At 55.1% G+C, this 21724-nt stretch overlaps 1 protein-coding gene across 1 annotated transcript in view; it reads left to right on the plus strand.

Moving 5' to 3' along the window:
• The first annotated feature begins 447 nt into the window (after window positions 1–447).
• Window positions 448–21724, plus strand: part of LOC119098000 (eyes absent homolog 4) — a 50843-nt gene continuing 29566 nt past the window's right edge. Inside the window, exons 1-2 of the mRNA XM_037220932.1 lie at window positions 448–1047; window positions 16385–16437. Coding sequence (XP_037076827.1) covers window positions 964–1047; window positions 16385–16437 — 137 coding nt within the window. The 5' untranslated portion in view covers window positions 448–963. The remainder of the gene's footprint in view (window positions 1048–16384; window positions 16438–21724) is intronic.

Consider the following 21724-nt stretch of genomic DNA (forward strand, 5'->3'; position numbering starts at 1 on the left):
TCTTGGAGAGCTGAGCGCGTGGTCTGTCCGTCACGCACGCTTTACAGCGACCACACCGTCCGCACTGGCCGTACCGCCATTACCGGCACCCGAGGCCGCCACGGCTTCGTCACGATAAATAACAAAAATGCGCACCACATGTCCGGGCCCGCTGCACTTGTTTGTATTCGGCGGCGCTGCACCCTTCCCCGGCGGCGGGCCCGTCGCGACGGCCCTCTTCCCCTCCCCTCCCCCAGCGGCAACCTGTCGAAGGGGCCACTTGTTCCAGGAGCCGTTCGTCGCCGTCGTCGGCGGGCTGCGTCGCGGCTGCTGATTGGCCGTTGTCTGAGAGTCGGGCGCTGATTGGTCCGCGGTGTGGTGACCGTCAGGCGCGGACCGCCGGTCGCGCGGCGTACGAATCGCGTGGTGGTGCAGCCCGCCAGCCTGCCAGTCTTGCGCCTCGGACGTAAAAACGCGCGGCCCGGTAGCCGCCAGTGCGCCTGGCTGGGCAGCTCCGATTTCCCGCAATTGTGGCTTCTTGAAACTCAATCTCCTGTTTAGGCATCGTTCTCATAGTGGTTGCACGCGCAAAAAGTGGTGCCTGCCGGCGGTGTCTGTGTGTGTGGGGGGCCTGGCGGTGGCTCGCCGGCAAGGCGGCCCAGTGGTCGGCAATGAGTGGACTCGGAGGTCTGGCTGACACCGGGTCCCGCGACCTAGTGTCCGCCTTGAGTCCATAGCTGTGACTCCTGAGTCCTGCCAGTGGGAGAGGTGCCAGAAGCGGCTCCGTTCCGATAAGTAACCTCCCGAACGCAGAAGTGCTTCCGTGCCCAAGAGACGTGACTCGGTGCGCGAAGCGGCGTCGAGGCCGAGCAGTGAGGTCGGAGTCAATCGGTGCCCCCCGAGGCGGCCGGGAGGTGAGCCGCGAGTCGAGCCGTGACTCCCGCGACTCGGCGGCCGGCGCGCCGGGAGCCGGGAGCCGGGGGGATGACGTCCATGGTGACCCACGCCATGACCCAGATGACCCGGTACGAGGAGGCCCACCAGGAGGCGGTCATGATGGACCACCAGGTAAATGTCATGGGCCGCCCTCGCTGCAGTGCTCCACTGACGCTGCGACATTCACAGAGTTTTCAGTCATTTGTTACTATCATTTGTGCACGAGTCCTCCCGATCACCCGTCCCCGCGGCGATGGCTTGTGACTCCGGTAATGCGGCTCGGTTAGTCTGTGCGATGCGATGCTGTTGGCGGTAGGGGAAAACAGCCGTTGCATGCTTTTAGCTCAAGTGGTTCAGGCCTCAAGCATAGCTCTTACTCAACGTCAAGGTTAGTGTTAACTTACCCCGGCGCTCTTTCGACTCTCTTAACACCATGTTTTATGACTGTGACATCACCATTTCAGGAAAATTAGAAAGCGTCACTGTGTTTTTGTGCATATTTTATTCCTTAGGTTTATTCAACTGAGTTTTTAACAATATCACAACATCAAGAAGCAGCAGTTCCATTACAAATGGAGCACAAAAAGGATTTGATGTGCACCAACATTGGTCGCTCGCGGTATAACATCCGGTAGCGCCATGCTTGGGGCTCGTGTCACCGACGGTCGCTCGCGGTATGAAATCTGGCAGCGCCATAGTCGGCTCGTGTCACCGACGGTCGCTCGCGGTATGAAATCTGGCAGCGCTATACTCGGCTCGTGTCACCGACGGTCGCTCACGGTATGAAATCTGGCAGCGCCATACTCGGCTCGTGTCACCGACGGTCGCTCGCGGTATGATGTCTGGCACCGCCATACTCGGCTCGTGTCACCGACGGTCGCTCACAGTATGATGTCTGGCAGCGCCATACTCGGCTCGTGCCACCGACAGGCCCATGCGATCGGGTCTCTTCGCCTGCCGATCAGTATTGAGTTCAGTGTGCCGACCGGGCCAGGCACCGGCTTTACACGGCGTCGGCTCTGTCGGGATCTGCTCCCCTCCTGGGCTTGACCACGGCGTCCGCTCTGTCAGGGACGAGGATCTGCTTCCCTCCTGGGCTTGACCACGGCGTCGGGTCTGTCGGGCACGAGGATCTGCTTCCCTATTGGGTCGGATCACGGCGTCCGCTCTGTCAAGGACGAGGATCTGCTCCCCTCCTGAGCCTGATCTCGGCGTCGGGTCCGTCGGGCACGAGGGTCCGTTCCCCTACTGGGTCGGATCACGGCGTCCGCTCTGTCAGGCACGAGGGTCTGCTCCCCTCCTGGTCCTGGTCACGACGTCGGGTCTGTCGGGCACGAGGATCTGCTCCCCTATTGGGTCGGATCGTGACGTCGGCCCTGTCAGGCACGAGGATCTGCTCCCCTCCTGAGCCTGATCACGGCGACGGGTCTGTCAGGCACGAGGATCTGCTCCGTGTGACACTAGGGTTTGCTCCCCAAGAATAATGGTGAGATTGGAGTGCTTTCGCGAATTGGCAGCTTTGGAAAGTCAGTGCAATTCGATGCAACAGCCAATGCGGTATTCTTGGCAGATAAGGATGGCTCTCGGCTGGCAGGCTCATGTTGAGCGTGACGCCATCAGTGATCATGTTTGCGAACTCACTGCTGTACTTAGTTATGCTCACACCTGCGTTGGCTTTATTCAGAGACAAAGTAGGCTATCGAACGTTATACCTTCCGCTTGATGCACTTAAGAAACGCTTTGAATCTTTCTTCTTTAGCCTTTTCGGTAAAATGAACGGGAAGTTTTATGCCTACGATAATCGGCCTTCTAAATTGTTTGTCTGTCATGCCAATACTAGTTCAATCATTTCGACCATAGTAACTACCAACACTTAAGATAAAAGGTCGGCATACACAGAAGTTATCTCTGGGAAGCATCCCTCAATATGACGCCCGTCTCATTACTGCGAAAAAGCACAGAGGCGTGAATGGATCGCCACCGTCTTCTGGGCTGCATGGCCCGTGCGCTCGGATGTTCGCTGACGTCTGACAGCGTGCGCTTGGTTCCAGGCCGCACATTGCAGCTCTTCCTCGAACGGATGTTTATGCCGCCGCCCGGCCAGAAATGTTATATTTTGCGTCAATTGCGCACGTCACACTCCATGTTAGCTTGGCGTCACCGCAGACCAGCGTCGACTCTTGCGCCGACTCTTGCGCGGCGCGATCGGAGGCCCATCGACCCATCGGGCCGCTCGGAACCAGCGATTCGGGACCCGATTTGAGGGCCCAAAGGCCCCGAAAGACATGCCGGAGGTCGCATTGAGGGGCCCAGACCGGAGGGCCGGGTACTCCAATGCCAGCCAGAGGGCCCTGTGCGCTGATCAGCCCCCCCCCCCCCCTGAGTCGATAATGGCCGATATGTTGGTCCGACACCACCAATAACTCAATGTCGGCTCCGTGGTGGCATGGCCTTAAGGGTCCATTTCCCAGGTAGGAACAAAGCCAGAGCTAACGATTTACATTGGTTGGCGTGTTGTCAGGGCTCCACAGCCACTGACCCTGTGACCCTGTGTTGGTAAGCGGTCCCGAGTCGGCCAGTGGCAGTGTTCGAGGAGGCCCGAAGAGCCTAAATGGCCCACTGGGTCCGACGATCAAGGGGCCGATTGAGGGTCTAGTGGCGCGAGGGACTTGTCGGAGTCTTATTTAGGAGCCCGTCCTGCGGGGTGGGTCCTCAAATAACTTTCAGAGGGCCCTTTGCGCCGATCTGGGACCCCCTGGGTAGATACGGGCCTATATGTCCGTCAGGCACCACCAGTACCACATAGTGGTCTCCGTGTCCGTATGGGCATGAGGGCCCACTTCCCAAGCAGTGACAAAGCCGGAGCCAATGATTTCCATTGGTCGGGGCCTTGTATCTGCCAGGGGCTCACAGCGCCTAACAGAGGGCCCTGTGCTCGCAAGGGCCCCGAGCTGACCAAGGGATGTGTTTGACGGAGCCCGAAGAGTGACCCGGGCGGCCTGCCGGGACCGACGATCAAAGGCCCAGTTGGAGGGCGTAAGGGCCCGGAGGACTGGCTGTTGGTCACACGAACAATCGTAGCCCGTAGGTTCGTGACCAGAAATGTTGGTCAGAGGTCCTCTTGCATCGTTTGAGGACCACCTGAAACAATATAGGTGTCTTAGTCGGTCAGAGACCACGTACACCGAACAGTCGGTGCCATGCCCGCCCGAGCCCTTAGACCTATTTTCCAAGCAGGAACGAGGCCGGGGCCAGCGATTCGCAGTGTTTGGGGAAATTTCTGGGGGCAAATGGCCACGAGTCGGATCGTTGTTTGAGGGGACCTAAAAAGGGGCCGAAGAGTCTCCCGATATCAAATAAGAAGGGCCCGATTGTAACGCTGAAGGATCGGAAGTCCTGACTGTAGGTCACATTTAGGACTCCCGTCCATAGTGCCGTGATCTCAAACGTCAGTGCGAGAACATCTTGCACTAATATGGACGCTGAGGCAGAACATTTCTCTATGTCGGCCTGAGATCACCAACAACTAACAGTCGGCTCCGTGTTTGTCTGAGCTCTGGGGGCCCCATTTTCCAAGCAAGGACAAAGCCGGGCCCGCAATTTTCATTGGTCGAGGCTCCTGTATCGCTCCTGTATCATTCAGGGGCCGCAGTGCATAGCAGGATATTATGTGTCAACAAGGGGCTCGAATCGTTCAGGGTAAGATTTGCTCAACAGGGAGGGGGACGGGAACCCGAATGACAGAGGACCTCTTGCGTTGGTCGGGCCTTCTGACAGTGAAAGAAAACATGAAAATTTATGGTGAGTGTTCACAATGAGGCAATGGAAGGGTCCTGTGCCAGTCAGAATGGCCCCCAGTACCGAACGGCGGGCCATCCAATCCAATCCTAGCATGGAACCGCTAAGCCAAACTTAAGCATACGCCAATTATTGAACCACCTGCGGCGATCAGGAATATTGTTGCGTCAATAATGGTTCCTGCATCGGTCGGGGGCCAACCGCGCGGATCAGAAGACCTCCCGCGCCAGGGAGTGGACCAATGTGATATGGTGTATCCTTCTGAGGACCTCGGGATCGGCCAGGGGATCCCAGCCTGTGTCCCCAGAATGACGGCCGTATCCTTCTGAGGACCTCGGGATCGGCCAGGGGATCCCACCCCGTATCGCCAGAATGACGGCCGTATCCTTCTGAGGACCTCGGGATCGGCCAGGGGATCCCACCAGAATGTCGCCAGAATGACGGCCGGAAGACACACCGTGATGGTACAGAATCGCCTTCAGCCCTTGACCGGGAGCAATCATGTGCCTCCTAGTGTTCTTCTCAAGGTGACCTTTCCTTTCCCGAGAAGAAATAAGGGGTCTCATTAGTGCTGAATCAAGTAGGTCAAAATGAGTTCAGAAACGCACAGGGCTATCCCATGTTTTCCTGAGAACGCTCAGATTTAGCAGAATTAACTATTGGAACATAAACCATCAAATTATTTGAGCCTACACGCCGGGTGTCAGTAGTATAGTGGTCAACGAGCCTGCGTTAACCGTTGCGCGTCTGGGAAACCACAGGTACAAAATTATATTTCTCGAGGTGCCTGCCCGCTCTACCATGATGAGAAGCAGGCAACGCCGTGTAGCTTAAGCAACTGAGTCGTAAAGCCCCATGGGCACGCCGGCAATGTCGGGTAGCAAGGGCAGCAATGATCCGGGTCGCAGTTTCCGTAAATCCAAACGGCGTTGACCATTGCAAGTAACGACAAGCAACAGGCGCCGTGCGCGTAACGACTATCGTTAAATGATGTCTCTGGATGTCTCAAGATTAATCTGTACAGCCTGAGTTATTGCAGCCTGATCCGTACAGCCTGAGAGAGTATTAGACTGAGTGAATCTTTCTTACATCTTTGAGGATGTTTTCTGAGGAGTAACAGCAACACGGAAGAATAGAATACTTCGCTTACTGTGCCAGTTCCACCACCAGGTTCCCGCACTACGTCGCGGTGCTGTAAAAGCCAAACCGTTGTTAGCATCAGTAAAAAAAATTATCACAGGTAAACTATGCGCGCGATATATTTCTAAATGTACGGTTTTATGTCCTAAAGCGTTTAAAGGCGATTCTTTCAAATGCGTCGTCATTTTCGTCTAAATGTTGACCACGATGTGGTGTTAGCCACGGGGCCGACGTTGCGTGGCCTATGGAGACGTCTAGCGTCGAAATTTTTGCTGCTTAGACATGCGAGCGTGGATGCCCAAAACTACGTCACACAATTTGTGTTATTAATGATGGATTCTTACCGGATGTTGAAAATTTCCAAATAGACATGGCTTGGCCATGTTAATACAAGTTGCTGACCCATTTTGATCTTCAATCCACATTCGCGAGGTGTCCTTGCGCATATCTGTATAACCCAGGTACAAATTGTGACGACGTTTCTGAGTTTAGCTGGCTTAAAGAAGTTCACTGAACCATTGCAAAACGAAGGGCGCCAGCGGTTTATTTCATTCCGTCGTTTAACGCATTGTTTTTCAATTCATTGACTACAAACTTGTGCACTTGGCCGGTGCTACCGCCCCACGGCACCAAGCCGGCCGTCGGCCACGTCCCGTGCAGTTCGGATCAGCAGCTGGACGCCGGACACCAGTCGGTGCTGGTGTGTGTCGTCAGCGTTCAAAGATTGGACGCGATGATGCGCTGGGTCGGGTGTGAATGCCATCGCTCGCTGGGGTATGAACGCCACCACTCGCCGAGCGAAACCCGGCCTCCATTCGATGTATGGTGCGCAAACCAGTCGCCGCCTGACAAGACCACCTGATAGTAGCACCTGTCGGAGCGCTGTCCGCCTGACACCACCACCTGACAGTAGCACCTGTCAGAGTGTTGTCCGCATGACACCATCACCTGACGGGACCATCTGTCGGAGCGCTGTCCGCATGACACCATCACCTGTAGGAGCGTTGTACCACTACCTGTCGGTGCGCCCTCCAAAACACAGGACTGTCTCTCTGTGCAAGAGACATATGAACACAAGCGCTGCCGATGTGAAAGTGAAACACTTAACGACGAAATGCGCTCTGAACGTGAAGTAAAAATTTTGAGATGGTAGCGACGGTTTTAGTCCCCACGAGAAGCTAGCAAATATGTATTCATTCGCTGTGGCGCATTCGCCACTCTTTCATGATCATTTAGATAATTTGCGACCTGTGTCTTGATTTTGTGCTTTGGTTTCGCTTTTCATCAAAGATGACAACAACGGTGCAAAGAATGGTAAAAAAGAAGACAATGGAGGCTATATTGTCCTCCGCTGCCATAATTTGGCTGCAGTTTAGCATTAGACATGCCACCTTGTGTTTAACTTGCGAAATTGAAGTTCTGCACTAGCCTTTCATGCTTCCAGTGAGCGTAGCCGATTGTGGTGTGTTCAACTCAACCTTTCTGATTTAGTCATCATTAGTAAAACCATATTGCATTCAATTCCGAAACGACATGATGGTCAAAACCCATTGCTTCTGTTATGTTTGTGAGTTTTTTGTCTTTTCGCTTTGGTAACCAAATGTTGTCATATCGACGTCATTTCTTAATGAACGGATGTATATCAGGGGTTTCGCGAACGGATGCCAGTCTATTTGCAACAAACGCATGAAGCTTGAAAAGATCACAAAGTCCTTCAGCTGCTGGTGATCTATAATCAGGTCGGATTTGATCTGGAACACAGCAAGAACAGTACGCAGCAAACATGCAACACAAGGCGATAAACACAACGTAGAACGTGGTCTGTTACGTAGACAACAATGTGTGCCGGATACTGCGCGTGCGTTGTGCGCTGCCAAACATCAGTGGGCTGCGAGAAACTAATCGGGCATTGTTTGCAGCTTCTGAGTTAGTGTGTTGCACGCACAGCTTTCACGTTGCAAAAAATAGGGGCCCAGTACTTGGAGCAAACCGCCTTAAAGAAACAAAACAGTGCGACAACCAGCAGTATCACATGAAATGCTTTAACAGGCTCAAACATTCCATTTAGGGCATGCAAATTATTGAGTGCTTCCTAGAGGTCATGAAGAGCGAGCTGAGTGTCTTTGGCAGGTTCCACTGCAAAGTACTTTTTAGAAAATGCAGGTGAAACCATCAGTCGAATGCCAGTGAGAATTTCGCCGCCTGTTAAACGGGATGTTAGGTACTGAGCTCTGAAATAGGGCGAGGAACTTACTTTCCAACTTAACTTTTTACCTTTTTCCTGATGGTAGGAGTGGTGGGAGGTCGATGTGACCTCCCTAAAATAAGTAAGGATGCCTCTCCATCATGTGCTGCAATCGCACCATTATTTTTGGTGGTAATGGGGGCATCTATTTTGCGTGTTTTAAACAAAGTATTCTTAGCTTTTCTGGTTTCTGAGAAACGGCGGCTTTTGAGGCACAATACCTCGCGATCTACGGCCGGCGGTTGGCAGCCGACGGTGCCGCGAAACGCACGCGGCGGCCGACATTGTTACACTAACGTAGCCATATATCATAGACATATGCTCAAAACGTGTGCTAAAGATATACAACTTTGTATTCACAACTGAACAAGGAACACGCCTGTTTAGGTTTAAGGCCGCCGCGAGGCATCTTCGCGTGTTTATCATGCAAAGCTCAGGGGTGCCGGCAGTGTAGTGGTTAGCGCGTCTGCGTCAACCACTGCGCGTCTGGGAAACCAGAGGTACGGGGTTCGATTCTCCGCGGTGCCCGCCCTTCCTGCCAGGGTGAGAGGCAGGCGACGCCATATCGCCTCAGCAACTGAGTGCGTCGTAAAGCCCCAATGGTACATACACGCAAAGCTCAAAAGTGGGATTTTCGCGAAAATTTGACCGTTGGCCTGGCAGAATGGAATCAATTATGGACCTAACAGAAAAGTTCGTACCAATCGCGAAATCTCGTTGAGACCAATGTTCTGGTGTTTTTTTTTTTTGCTAAGCTCTATTTTCATTAATTTGGAAACTCCCGAACGGTCTCATCGAGTCCCCATCAATTCGCCTTATAAAAACGGCGGGTCAGGGCGAGGGTTTTAAGAGATGAACAACTGGCGGCGTGGTTTGAGAGTGTTGCAGCTTTTGGCCGCCGACGCTCAGGCAGGCGTGGCGAGGAACGGGGAAGGGGGAGGAGGGGGGGGGGGGGGCGTTCATCGGTGGTCGACCACCGTTCAGGCCCGCCGCCGTGGATACGGTGTCGTTTCCCCTGGTTCGGCCGGCGGTGACACGTGAGACGACACCCGATGTCACCAATGGGCCGCGGCGAGGTTTCGGTCGGCCGGCGGTGCCTCGTGGCGAAAGATGGGGAGGGGGGGGGGGGACGGCATGGGCACGCTTAGCGCCCAGCCTGTCTTGGGGGCGAGGCCGTGTCGGGGTCCGCGACAGATCTCGAAGTGAAGTGCGGAGGCTGTGAAGCATCGGATCAATGAGGTGGGCGTTTGATGTGAGCGGGGCACGAAATAGTTTGCCAGGGATGGAACAGGCTAGTGTCCTGGATCTCTCCGTTTTCCGTAGGTCGTATTGATTCCACCTTGGAGTGGTGCGTTTACTTTACATTTTGAGGCTTTGAGTTTGAGACCTAGGTGCAGCTTTGGTTTCGGAAGTTCTTTTTAGGCTTCTCCGTAAACAAAAGCACCTCGCTCTCCGCCGAGAAGCCTCCGATCTGCGAACAACGGTCGGGTCCCCTGGAAACACTCCCAGGGTGCACTTCTATTTAAAAAATCCAACATTGATCTGTTGTTTTGCAAGAGGCGTGCAATGCACCGTGGTAAACCAGTCTATTAAATCTTTCAACGTTTGTGTTTGCTGTTGAAGCGCACAAAGTCCACGTTTTAGAACTTTTGGAGGGATGCTTTAAACTACGTTTGTCTTGCCCTGATACTGACATCCCCACTTTTTTTGAAGCCATTACTGGCGAGATGATTTTCAAAGAAGGTTCTCGTCGGTCGCCTGCTACTGTTTTGACTGCAGGACTTGGAAATTGGCGCCGCCAGTAACCATATCAGTCCCCGTGGTGCGCCCACAGAGCCCCCCGAAGATACTGGCGCACTGCCTCAGACTGCCTCGGGTGGATGACCGCTGGTCATCACTGACCTGATCAGTGGATGGCCACTGGTGAGGTCAGTGGCCGAAAGCAGACGCCGCTCCCCGAGCCCATCGGATGCCGAGCGCCCTGTGCCGCCTACCCCCTTGTTGCCGTCGGCCTCCTAGGGCCGGCCGACTACCGCGCAGACGACGCGGCCGCGTCGGCGCCGACGCGGCCCCGGCAGCGCTGGCGGCGGCGGGCGGCGCGCTCGACTCCGAACTATGCGCCGCCGAGCCGGCGGAGATTAGCGCGCTCATTTATCTCGAAGACGGATTGTGTTCCGCTGACAAAGTGTAGCAGATAAAGGCTATTACCGCATTATTGCCGTGCGGACATTGATCCTTGGTGCACTCAGGCCTCCATTGGGAGATAGGGACAATGGACACCGGGACTGTTTCAAGGGGGGGGGGGGGGGCAGCGAGTGCTACAGCTGGTGAAGAGCACCCAGTCTCCCTTCCGACGGGCACCTCGGTATCTGACGCTGTCAAGGTTGACCGCCAGGCAATCTCATGCTGCGTGGTCATGTGGCAGTACCATACTCTGAAGGCAGAAAACAAAGCGAATGCCACGGCCTGGCCTTCGGCTCTGGCAAAGGGTAAAGTTAGTTAGCGCGCGCTTGCGGCTGGAGGGGGCGGCGAGAAGAGAGGACGTCAGGTATGACTCCCAACCTATGCCTTTTTACTACACTGAAAGCCTAAGGCTATCACTGTGTATTGATTGTATAGATCATATTTTAATGCGTTGCCTAAGACGGCATACTAAAAGAAAGACCTTAAATGCCAAAAATTGCTGTTAAAGCATTCAAGCATATTTGTGAAGCGATGTCCATTTGTCAGTCCATTTCGGCGGCAGCTGCGTTCGTGCGCCGGCCTTGTTTCTGTACCAGCGCGTCTGACCCTGACCGACCGACCTCTCCCGGAGCGCGGGACCCACCTCTCCTGTGGGCGGCGGGACCCACCTCCGTACCAGCGCGTCTGACCCTGACCGACCGACCTCTCCCGGAGCGCGGGACCCACCTCTCCTGCGGGCGGCGGGACCCACCTCCGTACCAGCGCGTCTGACCCTGACCGGCTGACCTCTCCCGGAGCGCGGGACCCACCTCCCCTGTGGGCGGCGGAACCCACCTCCGTACCAGCGCGTCTGACCCTGACCGACCGACCTCTCCCGGAGCGCGGGACCCACCTCTCCTGCGGGCGGCGGGACCCACCTCGGTACCAGCGCGTCTTACCCTGACCGGCTGACCTCTCCCGGAGCGCGGGACCCACCTCTCCTGTGGGCGGCGGGACCCACCTCCGTTCCAGCGCATCTGACCCTGACCGACCGACCTCTCCCGGAGCGCGGGACCCACCTCTCCTGTGGGCGGCGGGACCCACCTCCGTACCAGCGCATCTGACCCTGACCGGCTGACCTCTCCGGGGTCGCCTGTGCCAGCCGGCCGTCGCCCGGTGTGGGACAGTCAGCAGCCGGCCGGGGTCGAGTTGTGGCTGGCCGCAGGGCCGCGCTGGTGACCGCCGGCTGACGACGGCGCTGCCGCTGCTGATTTAGGCGCCGGCCGGCCGCCGCCGACCGATTACAACCCCACACGTCGGCACCACGACGGCCGGGCCGGCGCAGCGAGGCTGGGCCGCAGAAGCTGGCGCATGTCGTCGCCTCCTCTGTCTAGCAGCACGGGCAAAACAAAGCGAAAGGAAATCATAACGTTCAGTTGTAGTTTATGCGAGCTGCTGCTCGCTGCATAGGTCCGTGTAGTCGTGGTTGTGTTTGTTCTAAGTGATAAAACAGCGTCTCCCAGTGCACCTGCTCTGATTCAGGCGTGGCAGGGTGTCCGGTAAACATACCAATGAACAGTCGTATTTAGTAGATGATCTTGCCAACGCAGTCTTGACTGCACATGGGGGCGAACTCAGTTAAGATTGCGTCATGATTGAGGTTATGGCGTTTATGCGTCCGGGGAAAGGGATAGCGCGGATCAGACGTGTCGCGCAGATCCTGGCATGCGCAGATCCGCGTGCGCCATAGACCAACGGATCTGTGTGCACAGGTTCGTGACAATTGTGGAGCAGACTGTGGCAAGGATGTCTGAAACTGCATAACTGAGCGCATAAAATGTTTGTTGTCGCGACGCAGGGTAATATGGACTATCTACTGTGTGCATACCCCGGCACCAATAACATTAATCGGCGTTACCTCCAAGTGTTGTTCGCCCTTTGCACGTTACTCCAAAGCTGTAACGATGTTCACATGTTTGTCATTCTCTCCATCCGTAATCCTCTCCGACATTTGCCTTTGCCCTGCCATTGCTGCTGTCTTAGGCAGCGGAAGGCAGGTCATATCCTAACCTGTGCTGATGTCCTGAATGTGTGTGGCGTCCCTGATCTCGGTGACCTCTGCGCACCAAGCCGCGCAGACCGCCGGCTGCTCCACCAGCTGCGCACGTGCAACGAGCCCGGTCGGTGTGGACATTCCGGTGGAGCTCGGCCACCACGAACGTGACCAGGTCCCACTGGGGCTGCGCCGAGGTACCTCGTAAATCCCCTCGCCTCATACTCGCCCCCCCCCCCCCCCGCCGGCCTTCCAGCGTCCAGCGGAGATGCACGTAACCGGTTGGTCCCGTGAGGCCGCCATGCCTCTGTGAGCGAGGAAGAGGGGGGGGGGGGGGGGGACGCTCCCAGCGTTTGATGACGTTGGGGTCGGAAAGCAACGTTTTCTAATACGCAGCACCTGAACATCCGAGTGTTTCGGACGGTCCCAGAAGTCGCCTAGTGCTGCTGCGGCTTTTCCCCCGCGACAAAATGGCGGCGGTTTCTGCTGTGCTGGCGTGCTGTTGTACGGGTAGGTGGCAATCTTGGAATGCTGCGTCAGAGAGCAGCGGCGAGGCCGGCGCTGGGCTCGGCCGCCCGCTGGGTCCCAACTGTCCAGACGTCAGCGCTGCGTCACCAGGCCGTATCAGGACAAGATAGGGCCGGACCGCGCCTCAAACGCGGCGACCGCGGCCAATGATAGCGACACGGAAGCTGGCGTGGCTGGGACGCTGTATCGACTGAACGGAGCAGTGAAGGCGGAAGCGGGCTGGGCGTGGTCATGGTCTCTGAGCGTGACGGATGGCCCATAGCTCCCGGAGGTCGTCAGAGCTGACGCTCGCACGTTATTCTGCCGTGTGCCTTTCATAGAGCGCAGCTACTCAGCGCATGTGGGCCGCTGTGCTGGTGCACGAGCGAGGCCAGCGCTGTGCTGGTGTACGAGCGAGGCCGGCAGCCCCTCGCTGTGCTGATGCACAGGCGAGGCCGGCAGCCCTTCAGCACAGATTGGCCGCTGTGCTGGTGCACGAGCGAGGCCGGCAGCCCTTCAGCACAGATTGGCCGCTGTGCTGGTGCACGAGCGAGGCCGGCAACCCTTCAGCGCAGATTGGCCGCTGTGCTGGTGCACGAGCGAGGCCGGCAGCCCTTCAGCGCAGATTGGCCGCTGTGCTGGTGCACGAGCGAGGCCGGCAGCCCTTCAGCGCAGATCGGCTGCTGTGCTGGAGTACGAGCGAGGCCGGCAGCCCCTCGCTGTGCTGGTGCACGAGCGAGGCCGCAGACCGAGTGAGTCTTAGCACGGCTCATACTGTCACCTCTGTGCCGGTGCACGAGCGAGGCCGCAGACCGAGTGAGTCTTAGCACGGCTCACACTGTCCCTCTGTGCTAGTGCACGAACGAGGCCGCAGACCGAGTGAGTCTTAGCACGGCTCACACTGTCACCTCTGTGCTAGTGCACGAACGAGGCCGCAGACCGAGTGAGTCCTAGCACGGCTCACACTGTCACCTCTGTGCTAGTGCACGAACGAGGCCGCAGCCCGAGTGAGTCTTAGCACGGCTCACACTGTCACCTCTGTGCTAGTGCACGAACGAGGCCGCAGACCGAGTGAGTCTTAGCACGGCTCACACTGTCACCTCTGTGCTAGTGCACGAACGAGGCCGCAGACCGAGTGAGTCTTAGCACGGCTCACACTGTCACCTCTGTGCTGGTGCACGAGCGAGGCCGCAGACCGAGTGAGTCTTAGCACGGCTCACACTGTCACCTCTGTGCTGGTACACGAGCGAGGCCGCAGACCGAGTGAGTCTTAGCACGGCTCACACTGTCACCTCTGTGCTGGTACACGAGCGAGGCCGCAGGACCGAGTGAGTCTTAGCACGGGCCACACTGTCACCTGTCTGTCCGTTTTCGGGGGACGGCGCTGCACTCGTCAGCCGTCGCAGACAAACGGACTGCGGGTGACGCCATATTTTAGAGTGACGTCACCTACGCTGTTTGCATCAGCTGGCTGCAAAACATTATTACAACATTTTACTATGTTTCTTTCCATGTAGCGTGGTAGCTTATTGGCTTCAATGTAATGTTGGCCACAGTTACTGACAGCCACCTGCCTCCCCTCCCCCAGCCGCATCTCCATTATCTGTTGCGAATCAACAGCGGATTTGACTTGGGTCATACAAATACATGAATTGAAATGATTGATACATTTAACGAAAATCCGCTACTGTCGTTTTCCTCACCTGGCAACTTCAATTGTGCATGAAGCATCCAAATCGCTTTCCCCAAACTGTCGCATCTGATCCTGAATTTGGCGCGCCGCCTTTACATGCTTGCATAAAAGCCAGTCGTTACAGATCATCCTCTCGGTCGTAGTAACTAACGTAGTCTGCTGACTGACCTGTCACGCCCCGTGGGCGTGCTCACAAGATTCCGTCACAAGGCCCGAGTCCGGCATGAAGCATAATAATGATCAAAATTCACACGTGACCTGGCTGCTCCAAAGGAATTTCGGCACCTCACACGCAGCAGTTTATAATATGTATGCGCGCAGGAATCGGCCTTGTTGAAGCCTCAGGCGGTGTTTTCTCAGCGCCTTCAATAGTTGCGGCGGCTTTCTGATGGGCAGCACAAGAACGAACACTTTTCCACATGAGCTCACAGGGAATAGCTGAGGAGTCTGCTGAAAGGTTGGGTTTGAAGCCAGGAGGCTAGTGCATAGTGTCGGGCTGACTTATCCACCTCGTCGTCTGCAGCGGTTACTTGGGGCTCCCAAGTCGTCTTTAGCAGTTATTTAAAAGTATTCCAAGTCGTCTGCAGCAAAATCTGGCGCAGATAGACTGCGGGAGGTCGAGGCCAGGGCGACACATGTATCGGTGCTCGGGGTCAAGTGACGTGAACTTTGCACCTGCGATAGCGGCACACCACGTCACGTCACGACAGAGCAATCAACCCTTCACCTCCCTAACTCAGATCCTACCGAGGAGCCCGCAAGCCAACCGATATGCGTACGCAGAACGAGGGTGAACGTCATGTCTGGTAATAAGGTCGTTAGTAAGTGACTGATTCTGTTATGAAAATATTCTTGTGAAGGGTTAGGTCGTGGCACAGGTGCGCATTCCTGGCTGAAAACTGCTCAGGTTCCTGTAGGGCATCATGTATATATAGACGCATTTCCTTCGTCCGGAGAGGTCTTTATGCAACAGTTTTTGACATTGCGCAGTGGTTCTAGTTGCTTGCTCGTCTACAGTGATGCAGTGTAGGATCAGCGGTATCGCGAATCATTCCTTGAATTCAGTCCTTACAATACATTAAAACGCCGTTATTGTGACTTAAGCGATGTGTGTGAATTAGAGTGGATCTGCAGACGCCACGCCGGTGGACCTGAGACAATTAATAAATTAAACAAGCATGGATTGCACACATCTTCCAACGCATTGATCAAACCCATTGTTATCAGCTGTCGTATGCATCTGGCTCAGTTTGTGTAGTTTCTGGGTTCATCTACCTGATACCAACTAACCGCTCTTAATTCCTTTATCGTGTCGTTTGATTCCCGCCGCTAAGAGCGTCTTACTGATTCAGGGAGCGGATGGACTGTGCGGCCGTTACGTTTACCTTGTTTTTTTTGTCAGCTGAGGAGTTTGAGGCTTGGTCAACTGATGAGTTTGTAGTCATTTGACGCCGCCCGTGCACCCGGTAATTGCCTTCCGGAGTTGCAAAAGTATTCATATGAAGACGTTTGGTTCTGTAGGCAACTAGGCACGGCCTTTTTACTACTTTTTTTAGCCGCAATTTTGGTACCTGATCCAATTAAGTCGTGAGCTGCGTACTTCATTTCAATGCACGGAGGCATCAAGATCATCGACATGAACTGATAGACTTACTTCACAACGTGGGAATAACAGGAAATACTTCATCTGGTAAGAAGTGCAGACCAATAGCTTGGGTTTCGCACGTCTGTGACGTGTTGAAGGCATATGAAAGTGCTGTGATCTGAAAATGTTATCCACACTTATGTAATGGCTTCGTTGTTACAAAGGAACAAACGCATGCTTCTGTAACGAATTGCTCATGCTAATCGCCTGTTTTGTACATTGCAGTTGAAGAAATCACCTGGAGTTGACAGTAACGAGAACAACATCGAAACTCACAGGTAAGTCATCCGTCACGAAGGCCCGTGCTGTCAGCATCCTGCCTGAACTGTGGTGTAACGTTAAAACTGTTGAGCTGTTAAAGGGAGTGCTCCACCTTTGGGACATGTAAAAAAAAAATACTTGAGTGAGACTTCAGCACTAGTTGCGACTTACAGTAATGCTGGCTAGGGCCACTGTAGCACCGTCAAGACACTAGGCTTAATGGTTTTTTTCGAGTCCAGATCACGCCGGCCACGTTTTTCAACAGCAATACCGAGTGCTATGATGCTACTTTCGTGCAGTCGCGGCAAGCGTCGCCATGACAACCACCGTGTACATCTCCACTGGTGCGAATAAAAGGACGGTTGTGATTGGGCCGGCGGGCAAGTACCTGTTACCGAGGAGCACATCGGGTGAAGTCCTAACCAGTGCGTCACCTGGATCATTTGATGCCACCATGCCCAAAACCAAAGTGTGTCCCACTTAGAGCCACTGTGGTAAACGATTTAGGGGAGAAATCAAAGCCGTAGTCAAATGTTTAGTTGTATTTGTGGGACAAAAGCGTCATGTTCACGTATGCTATTGTCTAAACAGAATTTGTCAAGCTTTTGTAGCATTTACTACACAAAGATTTCGACACATTTGTATGTTGCAAGCATTACAGATCACGCGCACGCCAGGTGTTTTGAAAAAGCAAGGTAGGTAAAATGTAATACTTTCTCAGTGGTAAGCAGGGAGTCAAGTGAAATTTCTCCCGCGGTGTTGAGTGCTTCAAGTCGAAATTCTGAGCTGTTCAGAAATATTTCGAGAACAATTGGTATTGCTGATCTAATCGTACACGTCTGGTGTAGCATTAAGTAAAAAGTACAAAAAGTGAGATGCCCCCTTTAACCTGAACTGTTTTAAAAATACGTGTTACACGTTTTCAGCCAAACGTTGGAATTCGTGCAGTAAATTTGTTGGAAATGCTTCCGGTCAGCCCGGTGGTCGGCTGTTTTCGTGATAGTTCGGTACTATGAGGCAGTGCTGTGTAAAACACATTCCGCTCTTTTGCGATAACTTAGATAGATATATATTCTGATGATCTTTATAGCATAAATATGGTCTTTAGTCGCAGCTTTTACCACAACGTTCTGGAGATTTTAGTTAAGAACTTCTCATGGGCTGCATCCAGTTCATTGTGCTTACACGCAATTCGATGCATGGAATCAGTTCATGTAAAGCTCTGGCTTATATGTGAAGGTGAAATTTTACAAAAATGTTGTCATTTGCAAGTTAAAAGTGGCAGGTTTAGTTCAAGACAAGATAGTGCGAGGAGACAGCAACAATATCAACACGAGGACACAGCAGCAGCTTCCGCCCAGACGCTGTTGCTGGCGAGCCGGCAGCAGGCTTCAGGTGGAGCTGGGCGGGAGCCGGAGGGTGCAGTGTCGGGTGACGGGGTGGTATTTGAAGTGTGGGATTCCATATCTCTTAGTGCCAGCTAATGGTGGACGGAAGCCACTCAAGCTGTTGCATCATGCTCCTAGGCCCATTACACACGGCGGAAGTGCTCTTTGTTAGTAGGCTGTATGTTGCAATACCTTGTCCCCGTGCTGCCGATAAAGGGGGTTATAGACGAATCGATATGTGGCAGTGCCGTGTTTTTGAAAGGGCCATGCAATGAACGTCCGAACAATTGCTGCTCCTGATAAGGAATGAAATAGCAATGGCCTGTAATTTATCGCAGTGTTTACTTTATAAACATGTAACGGCATGATCATTTAAACCACAGACTCCCACGCGGATAATAACATGTGTTCTGCGTTTACATAAGCGACGCACGAGAAGGAAGCGTGTATACGCACCAACCCAGTCCTTAATCACTCCTAATATCCATAACGTATGGCTCAGATATTTCAGCTCCGACCGACGTTCGCTCGTTTTTGGTGCACAAGGTATTGTCGTATTCATCAACATAATCCTTATCTTTTACGCCCTGCTAACCTTTGTTGGAGGTCACGGTCGCGGAGGGTAGGTCAGGGTCGCGGAGGGCTGAGGTCTACCGGGATCTCAGGACCAGCCTTGCTCCCCAAGCTCTCGCTCATGTTTTCCAACCCTTCCCCCGCTGTGGCCACCGCAGCGGTGCAGCTGGCCGGCCGGTCCGCCGGGATGGCGGGCCGGCGGCGGGCCGGCGGCGGCGTGTGTTCAGCGGCGGCGGCGGACCGGCCCGCCACCCCGTCTGCGTCGCAGCGTCCGCACCGCGGCCGGAGCCGACCATGTGGCGGCCAGCTGCACCCATGGCGTCACATAAACAGGCGGGCCGAGCAGCGCGCCGGCCCCACCGGCCGGCCCGGCCCGTCCCAGACGCGTTGTCCCCGGGACTGGTCCGTCGGACGTGTCTCGCCGACTGCCGTGTCTCGCCGACTGCTCCGTCGGACGTGTCTCGCTGACTGCTCCGTCGGACGTGTCTCGCCGACTGCCGTGTCTCGCCGACTGGTCCGTCGGACGTGTCTCGCTGACTGCCCCGTCGGATGTGTCTCGCCGACTGCCGTGTCTCGCCGACTGCTCCGTCGGACGTGTCTCGCCGACTACCCTGTCAGATGATTTCTTCAAACTCCGCTGTCTGATGCATCCCCTGTCGCCGGGAGCAGGAATATCCAGGTTTGAATTGGATGATCTTCTGTCACGATCCGGCTGATGAGCGTAACGCATAGGTGTCTCGCTGTGATGATAATGATCGGCGCTGAATCACCAACTCGGCCCTAAAATTATAGCGTCCTATCAACCCTCCCCTTTCCTTGTTGGCAATGAGCTGTCTTCAGGGGTGTCTATTCGTCCTCTTCTGTGAAGGCTTTGCAAGAAATACAGAAAACTTGCCGTTCGTCGACATAGCGTGAGCTAAATTCGTTACAAAGCACATATTTGGGAGAGGTCGGCATGTCGAGCCCTTGGCTCGCCTCTCCCCCGTCATTTACAAAAATCAACGACACTGGCAGTCGTGCTATGTCACTGGTGTCACACCGTTTATATTTGTTCGCAGAAGTTTCGCTTTTTGGAAGCAACGGTCCGAAACAGAAAGCCGCCCACTTCATTGTGTGAACCTCCACCAAACGTATGTGGACACTGGCAGGTCTCGCCAACTCTCCCAGCGCGAAAATGCTTGACCGCTGGTGAACTTAAGCCGATGGCCGTAATCGCCGTTTTGCCGGTGCCAAGCGGACAGTGACGGGACTGGGCCCGGTACCGGAGCTGAGGTCGGCCTCCCGCGCTCCGCTCTGCCTGTGGCCGTCCCCCACGCGGCCCAGATCCGCATTCTTCGACGCGCATGTGGGCTGCCCGTCTGGAGGGCACGGGCCGCTGTTTTGTGCCGCGTGTCCGCGCTGTCGCGTTGGTCCGGCCGGATAGGCCCGGGTCGGTTACCGCCGGCGCGCCTCGGGAAGCCCCAGCTGCGCACCGATCGGCAGGCGGCGCCGCGCGGTGAAGTCCATGGGGCCACCGGCCAGCCGTCTGCGCGGGGGTGGTGCGGGCGCTGCTCGCACCATGAGAAGTCCTAGTCCGATCCTGGAGCTGCTGTTCCACCGGTCGGAGCCGGTGTTTTACCGCTTGCGTAAACACGCGGCATCGCTGGTCGCATGGCCCCCAGCGCCAGCGACGGCTCTGCTGCCGCGGCCCAGCAACGGGGCGCCCGACCTGTGGTCCGGCTGCTTTCGTGTCTGCTTCATTCCTGTCTCGCCTAGGTGAGACCCAAGCGAGATACAATCGTCGGCATGAACAATACTTCACTGGTTGTTCAACCAGACCCAGTCATCGAACGACTTCGTTTCTCGGCGATGGTGTCTTGATTCAGCGGCCTTCGTGGCTGTTAGATCATGTGGCGTTTCCACCGTGCGAAGCAATGGCTTGACTACCAGACGGACACGCCGCTGAACTCGCCGCGTCACTGATTCACTGCGTCGGCGTCGGTGGCGGCGTCTAGCGGCGGCCGTCGCTCGTCGCAGCCGCGCGGCGCTGTTTATTTAAACTCCCGGAGAGGCCGGTAACAAGGCTAAACTAATGGGCCGGTCCGCCTGGCCGCCAGAGTGACGCCCGCTTACTACCCGTGCACTACGCGTGCAATGTCTGCAATGCCCGACACGGCACGCCGATCATTCATCAGGGCCGGGCCGTGCCCGGGCCGGAGAAATGGAGGGGGGGGGGGGGGGAGGGGGAGGGAAGGGCAGACGCCGCGGGGCAGAGGGAGGTCGCTTCGCTGCTGCTAATCCACCCGGCTGTGTTATGGGGTGCAAATGACGGCATGTCTGCAATGGGCAGACTCGCTGTGTCAGCCGCAGCAACAGACGGTTTATTTGTTGTCCCAGAACAGGGGTTGAACGTAAATATACAGCGGACTGGCCGGTGCAGCCTTACCGCGCGGCTTAGTGCAGTTGGCTGTGTCGAGTCGGACGATCGGTAACCTTCCAAAGCGAGGTGCAGATCGACACGACAGGGGTGGCGGGGCGGCCGCCGCGGCCCGGGGAGAGATTAAATGTCTCGGTGGAGCTCTCGCAGTGGACAAGTGCTCTTGTAGAAGCCCTGCTCGGATAGCAAAGCCCCTGCTCTTGTTTTGTAGCCTTAGGTTGAAAGAAGCCGTATTGTTTGAGCATGCCATTTGCCGCACTGATTATCAGGTCGTTTGTGCGGCCGCGAAGGGTATTTAGTGTGTGTGCATGGGCCGTTTTAAAGATAACATTGTGATGCTGTGCGTGTCAACATCTGGGCTACGTCAGGCGTGACGCGAGAAGCGTGCTTGTACTTCAGAAGGCGGGTACCGGTCATCTGTATACCGGTCATCTGTATCTGTATATAAACTCGTGCATCTGGCGTCTGTCAAAGCAACAGGAGGTCGGGGGACGCCGAAATCAAGCGTTTGTCAACCCGTTGGGCGGCGTCCTCGAGTTATCTTCGACGAAGCTTTAAATACTTGGCAATAATGCAACTTATTGACCGATGTCTTGCTGTGAACGATGCTCGTGCACAGCAAGCGGTAGGTGGCCCCATCGCTGATTTCGGTGGGCTTTTGGATCAGCGTGCGCAGGTGGAGGACGGATCCTTGAATGGATGCTCCTTATTTGAAGATACTGAAGCAAGCATCATATGATGGAATGAGCTCACTTGAAACTATTGGTATACTTTAAGCTGGAAAAGGCTGCTTCATGCAACACAATTTCTCTTTTTAGCAAATATGCTCTTCAATGCGTCATTGTTCGATTGCGTCTGTGAATGTTTGTATTACGGCATTCACTTTCGGTTGTTCAGTCCCCCGAGGGATGGCAGCACGTGCTGGAA

This window comes from Pollicipes pollicipes, unplaced genomic scaffold (genome assembly GCF_011947565.3).
Source record: "Pollicipes pollicipes isolate AB1234 unplaced genomic scaffold, Ppol_2.1 Scaffold_4740;HRSCAF=5597_pilon_pilon_pilon, whole genome shotgun sequence".
Lineage (NCBI taxonomy): Eukaryota > Metazoa > Arthropoda > Thecostraca > Pollicipedomorpha > Pollicipedidae > Pollicipes > Pollicipes pollicipes.